Consider the following 7929-nt stretch of genomic DNA (forward strand, 5'->3'; position numbering starts at 1 on the left):
AGTTATTTAATCTATTTTATTTTAAATAGTTTTTTAATAGTTATTTAATATCGTATGAAATAATTATTACTGATGAAACTTTTTATAACAAAGAATTAGATTTTATATATTACAATTTTTAAAAAAAAAATTTTTAATAACTTTTTGGACTTTCATTCAAGATTTTTTTAAATTTTCGAATAGTTTAAAATTAATTTAATATATTTTTTAATTATATTAAAATTTTTAATTTTTGATAAATTTTTCTTATTTTCAGCAAAAATCAATTTTGTTTTCTAGTGATTTCTAAAAATCTTTTATATATTTTTTTTAATATTTTAAAAAAAAGATAATGATTTTTTTTTTGTATCACGTTTATGTCATCATTTTTTCATTTAAATTTTACAAGTCTATAATTATTAGCTTCTATTAAATGGAGAAACCCGTTACGCTTTCTAAATCCGTTTTCTGATGTTGATTTTGACGATTCGTCTTTCTCGTTTTCTGTGTATATTGTATTTAAATGAATGATTTTTATCACATTTAATAGTATTTATTAGTGTTCAAAATGAATAGAATTATATTTATTTTGCATTAATACATAACTGTTCTTAATCGTTTTGTAAATATTTCATTTCCATTTCTGCTATGAATTACATGTAAATTGTATAAATATTTTTAATTATTTAAAATATTTTTTATCTCTATAATATTTTAATTTAAAAATTAAATACTATTATTAAATAATGACATAAATTTAATTTTAAATTTTATTAAAAGAATTTTATTCAAATTTATTACAGCTTAGTATCACATTATGGTATTGTGATGCTAAATTTTGCATATTTTCTAAGAAAAAATTAATTTTATTATGATAAATTTCATCAAATTTTACCTAAAATATTCATAAAATTTAAGTAATACTTATTCTATGCGTTTTTCCAACAAAAACATCTTTACCTTAGAATAAGATATATGAAAACAAAATGCTACGAGACTAAAAATCTCGACGAAAACATCTGTAAAACTGTCATCAATAAAAAAGATAAGACGATAAGAAACATTTGTATGTATATGGATCAAGTATTTTATATGTGGTATATTCTCAGTTTCACAATAACATCGTTTAACTTTATTCTTGGCAGCAAAGTTTTATCGTCAGTGCTATTGAACATTTCATTTTAAAAAGTCTTGTAATAACATTTGAATACAAATAGCTTAATAAAAACAGAAATTCTAATGAATCAGTAAAAGAGAGATGAAAAAACGATAAAGAAAATATTTATTTATTGATATATATAGAAAGTAGAGGTTCAATAAAAATATTAATTCATATATGTTAATGATTTAATCTCTCAAAAGAAAAAACCACAAAAGTGAAAAGCAATAATAATATTTTTTTTTTTATCATCTATTGAATAATTTTCCTTCGTAATTTTTCTTCTCAAAGGAGTAAGATTTTTATTATTTTAATTCTCTTCTTGCGTTCAGATTTTTACATTAAGCATATACATAAGATATAACCTTTTATGAATATAATATAATGTTTATATAATTAATATAATATAATTAATTTATAAAAACTATTATATTTATTATTATATTTATTTCTACTATATTGAATATATTTGAAAAAAAAATTATGTACAAAATATAAATATATCTTGTATGTTATATATAGGATGTTATATATATATATCTGCACAATATATTTTTAAAAACTCTATTATAATTAATGAATACAAAATTGGTATACAAAAATGTTAAAGAAAACCGAGACTTATTTATTACTGTAAATAATTGAAATTTGCATTAAAGATGAAACTGTTTTACTTTTGTCTCGCTTCATCTAACGCAAACATAAATTATAACATAAATTATAATATAATAAATTATAATAAATAACCAAAACCAAATCTCAATCAATGCTTTTGTGTTATAATTTTTTCTTTCTTTTTTTTTATTTTTTTTTTTGGATATTGTATAACAAAATTTTTTCTGTTTTTTTCCTGATCCTCTAAAAGAAATACGTTAATATATAATAATATATATAATATATAAAATATAAAAAATTATAAAAAAGAAGATATAATATTATATATATAAAGAATTTCACAACTACCAACCACACTATCTAAATATCTTTTTCAATTATGATAATACGAAAAAATATTATACGTATAATTAATTAATTAATTAATAGCGTTAAGCGACGAAGGATAGAATTCATTATCTTTGTTTCACATTTCATACCTCATACAGTGCATGGTATGAAATTGAAACAATTATTTTTTCATTCTTTTATCAAGATATAGAGAGAGGCGAGGGGAAGAAGTAAGAGAGAAAGTGAGATGGATTTCATCGTTGAACAAATCAACTTTGTTTGATATAATTATTAGTGAGTCGTCATTGCGCGCTTCCATTGAAGATCACTGTTTACGGAACATAAAGTATCGCGCACGGGATCCTCCCTCCTTCTTTTAATTACATCGCGTAGATATAATTAGAGTCATTGTTCCGACGAGCACGGGTTCGTATCAATTTATAAATATCTCTTGAGAATGTCATCTCTCTCTCTTTCTCTCTCTCTCTCTTTCTTTCTCCTTTTTTTTTCTTTCACGATGAATATACTGGGGAAAATTACCAATCGTTTTTCATTTCGAAGAAAAATGACTAAATTGTTATAATTTGATTAATTTTTGTTTGCAAAAAAAAAAAAGGATGGAATATATTTAAGAAGGGGAAAAACGAGAGAATAACAAATGAATTGTGTTTTTTTTAAAATGAATACACTTATATGTATACCTATGTGTATTTGTCCCTCGTTATTACGTTTTATTACATTACGTAGAATTCTTTGTGCGTTGTTCATTGTTACAAACTATCTCGTTTCGTTAACGTGATTATATGTTTTCTTTTGCACAAAGATAAAAATGTTTTTTTTTTTTTTTCACAAATGTCGGATGTTAATTTAAAAGGAAGAAAAATGTGTTTTCTATTTTTGAGTTGATAGTTTGTGTTTTTCGTACAAAAGTTTATATTCCTAGTTTTTTTACATTCTCATGTTTAATAATTGGCAATTACTCCGTCAAGAAGTTCCTTTTATTACAAGTCTTGATTAGAATGTTAGATTTAACCAAGTGCCATATTCACTGGAAGAAAAGGAAGAAAACGTCCTCCATTTCAATGACAAAAAGAGCAAAAACAGTATTTAATTAAAGTAATAATTTTTTTTTTTTTACTAAATAAAAATATTAATAATATGATTTAGCATAAAATTTTATGGATAAAAAATTAATTAATTATTTAATTATAATTGTTTTAATAATATATTTAAATAGTTTTTTTATAATAATAAATTTATGAATTATTAAATATATATATAAATAATTATTATACATGTAAATATGTATGTAAATTATTATATGTGTAAATTTATAAAATTAAAATTAAAGTAAATTTATTTATTTAATTAATTTAATTAGTTAATAAAATATTTTAAAAAATTGTAATTTTCAATATATCATTATCATACAGTGTATTATTATATTTTTTTTTAAATAATTAATATATGATAACAATACTGTTAATAATTAATATTTAATAATATTATAATTATATAATTGTTAAACAATAATAATAATAATAATTTCAACTCTTGTATAACCATATAAAGAAGAATCATAAAGAAATATATATCATTGCGAAGACAATTTATATTCTTGCGAGTAAACGAAAACGGAAGTTTATCATTATGATACATTTTTTAATCGTTTATCGAATTTTTATATACGATATTAAATATAATCGAATTTTTACATACGATATAAAATTGATTAGACCTTTGTGACTTTGCGAATACATATACAAACATATAAAAGTTAATCAAAAAAAGAAGGGAAAAAAGTCGCAGATAAAACTCGGATACATATAAACTTTGAGAGTAAACCATGAACTTCTTTTGTCACCATTTTTATTTACGTTGTTAATTCATCTTTCCATGGCTGTATTAAACTGCAATAAAGATATCTTGAAGATTTTTCTACGATTATATTGAAACGATGATTTGCTACGTGACATATGCAATGTAATCATTTTTAAAAAATTTTTGATATATAAATATTTGATACATATACATATTTTGAAAATGTTAATTAGTTTTCATGACTTTTGAAATTGTATGTTATATTATGTAACAGTTGATTTTATTTTAATTCAAATAAACAAATTAATAAAAGCGTCATAATTATTAAGAGATAGAGAATTGCATGATTGCTTTAAAATTAGTGATTATAATTTTTTAATTTAAGTAATTGAATTCTAAAATATTGTATTGATCTGTAGTAGATTTCTTGATTTTAAAACAGATTAATATTTTCATTCCTTAGTATGATATGAGTTTTTCATTCATTATATAGTTTTTAAATAAAATTCCTAATTCTAAATAGTCTTTTATAGTATCTTAAATATTAAAATTTATAAATATTATAAATAAGTTTGTTTTTCATATAAATTGAAATTAAAGAGATTAAGATCTTTAGAATTAAGATGGATATTAAATCTCAAAGATAATAATGATTCATTTGTTTGTGTCTTGTTTTCTTGTTTTTTCATTTTATCATAATTCTTGCCAAGTTTCTCTTTTTCATTAATTATATTATTTTGCTTTATCTTTTAATATAATTTACTTGTTTTACTTGTTTCAATATGATATATAATCATATTCTTTTTTTATTTAATATATCTATTTATACTATAATTCATATCTTATGATCCTAATTGATTCATAATTGCATATCAGTAATCAATATATAAAGATTGATTGTGATATGCTTGCTTGTATTTTAATAGTTTGATATTAGGATTGATATATCTATGTTAATTTTTAATGTAATGTAATGTTTTTCTATGTAATGTGTCATATACTCATGTTGTGTTTCGTATTTTTTATTGTATCTAACTCGTTTCATTTTAAATGTACATTTTCTTTGTTACTCGATCTCGATCTCTATTGAATTATGTAAGAAAGAAAAATTTTTTAAATTTAGAATGTATCTAAATAAGTGATATGATGTATATCATATTATATGATCATATGAATATGGAGAACTTTATTGGATTCAGAAAAATAGAATTGCTTTCTATCTTTTATTCCATAAATATCTTTGCACATTTTACGAATCAAATAAATACTTTTTTTTTTATTGCAATAATTTTATCTATATATGCGTCTATTAAACTGTATATGCAACTTGGTCCAAGATACATTTTCGATTTTTCAATTACCAACAATAATTTTCATAGACAAAATCTATCTCTATATTAAAAAATTTTCAATATACGTTTATTGAGAAAAATTAAAAAACAAATTAATTATTCGCGAATCTCTTCATATTTTCCATTTTTATCTAATCTTTATACAATTTACATTATTTGAAAAGAAACATTATTATTATTATATTAATTTTTTCTTCCAAAGTTATTTTTAGCTTCAACTTTTTCGTTTCGAAGAAATAAAAAAAAAAATATATAAAAAATACGCAAATGATTGATTTATTTCTTATCATTAAATGCCCAATAATTGATTGATCGATTCCTCCACAATCTGTAATTACATGTCAAAATAATTGATCATAAATAATCAATAATAAAAAATAATTTTTTAATAAAAACGTACTAATGGAATTACATTTACATTTCACAGAGGGACGACACGAGTTTACTCGCACAATTTTTCTATGCCGACGAATCTTTGAACGCTGTTGCCTGCGAGTTGGACTCGTTCGACGGCCGCCAGGAACCGGAAAGATGCACCACGCTGGTCAATCAACTGCGCCATTGCCAGGACAAGGTGTTGACGATATGCAGCCAGATAATGGACGAACTGATACCGGAGAGCAGGGCGAACCGGGACTTTAGGGTGAAATTTCCTGATGACGTGATGCAGGAGAATCTTGCGGGCCAGCTGTGGTTCGGGGCGGAATGCTTGGCGGCCGGATCCTCGATCATGAACAGGGAGGCTGAAAGTTCAGCCATGAGGCCGTTGGCGAGGGCTTTGACGAAGTCTTTGGACATCGTCAGGAATTTGCTCAGAGAGCACGCGCTGAAAGGTCACATGAACCTGAAGGTATTTATCGGACGTGCTTGTTCAAGTGTTAACAATGAGTCACATAATCCTTTTACGCTGGCCTCGGTTAGTAGACTCGAGTTCACTTACCAGGCTTTATCATCTTATGTCAAGTTGGAATTAGTATTTTGTTTCTATTCGATTTTTTTTTTTTTTTAATTTTAATTTTAATGTCTAATGAAACAAACATTCTATGAAAATCTTTGTATATTTTTAAAAAAAATGAATTTACATTTTTTAAAGAAATGAATTTTTATTGATATAAAAATGTATCATCAAATATTTTATTTTCGACATTGTAAATATTATTGATAGATAAATATTTACAGATACAATATTAATTTATATATATTGATAAGCTTTAATTTGCTTTAATTGCTTAAAATGCTTTAAAAAGAATTTTATAAAATATATAATTCGTTGTTCTTTCATTTGTTTGAAATATTTCTATATGATAATTTGTTTTATTGTAAAATGATTAATTAATATTAATATTAGTTAATATTAATAAATGTAAATATTTATTGAGTCCTGTATTTATCGTATGTCTCAAGCTAAAAAAATTTGTATCAAAATTGTTATTTCTTTGAAGTATGTATATATCATCAGTAGTGAGATGAAATAGGTTGTCTTTGAAATATGTATTTCATCATATATATGTTCTATTTTTCTTTCCTAGCTGTCGATCTTAATGATTACGTAAATGCATTTGGGGCAAATATTGAACCCTAAAATATTCAGGTTAGTCAAAGGAACGTGGACTGCGTTAGGTTCTGGATTATATACTGAGCTTAATTTATTGCGTATGCTCTTACAGGATTGCGTCAAATATGTATCACTAAGCACTCTAAAAGCAATTTAGTTTGTAAATATGTATATTGAGAAATAGTTTGTTTCTTCAAAAATAAATTAATTCTTTTTGAAATGAAATTAAATATTGCTAATGATGAATTATTTTTAATTAGATTAACTTTAATTTTTACATACGAATATACGAGTTTTTCATTTCTACGTAATTTAAATTATATTTAAAATTTTATTTCAATTGTTTCATAATTAATGAACTTTTATTCTTATATATTTTAAAAAATAAAATTTCATAATAAGCAAGAAATAATAATTTAATTTAAAATGAATTTCGAAGATTATTTTTTTCTTTAATTTACATAATTTTTAAATTACAAAAATACATCTTTTGAAGAAATTTTTCGTGCGAGAAATACATTTCGAATTTACTTTTCAATGCATACTTTGCATTATCGAGTAGATACAACTTTCTCTTTCGTGCAATACTCTTTCGAGGACATAACAATTATTGAGTACAATTTTTATTTAATAATAAATAATTTATATTAAATATATTATTTTATATTTTGTTAATATTATATCGATTAATTGATTATTTAGTAATTTTTCATTATATGTCTGAATAGCAAAATTTTTATCATACATAAATTTGATCGATATCAAGTTTATGTTTACACAAATATATCATATTTAATATTATATTACGTAATATTGTTCTTGGCAGCAAACATTTTTTAAATTTTATAAGAAAGCAATAACATCGTAAAAAAAAGAACATATTGGGTCACTAAAATTTATGCATGTTTTTGCGCGTGTTAAGAACATGGAATCATTCCAGCAAGACAAAAGAGATGTCGAGGCTGCTAGTTTCAGAATCTTCATGTATTTGCATTTTAATGGTAAATTTTATGCCTGTCATAATCGAGCTTTTTAAATTATTTTTACGGGTTATATTATGTTGTTTATTCAAATTAAATATATAATTATTAATAATATATTTTTATTATTTGTAATTA

At 22.7% G+C, this 7929-nt stretch overlaps 1 protein-coding gene across 2 annotated transcripts in view; it reads left to right on the top strand.

Moving 5' to 3' along the window:
• The window catches only part of LOC102681954 (lateral signaling target protein 2 homolog), a 51177-nt gene that overhangs the window by 32614 nt on the left and 10634 nt on the right, over nt 1–7929 (top strand). For both annotated transcript variants that reach the window (XM_006618820.2, XM_031511974.1), the window contains exon 2: nt 5684–6106. In XM_006618820.2, coding sequence (XP_006618883.1) covers nt 5684–6106 — 423 coding nt within the window. The remainder of the gene's footprint in view (nt 1–5683; nt 6107–7929) is intronic.

This window comes from Apis dorsata, unplaced genomic scaffold (assembly GCF_000469605.1).
Source record: "Apis dorsata unplaced genomic scaffold, Apis dorsata 1.3 scaffold_376, whole genome shotgun sequence".
NCBI classification, from domain to species: Eukaryota; Metazoa; Arthropoda; class Insecta; order Hymenoptera; family Apidae; genus Apis; species Apis dorsata.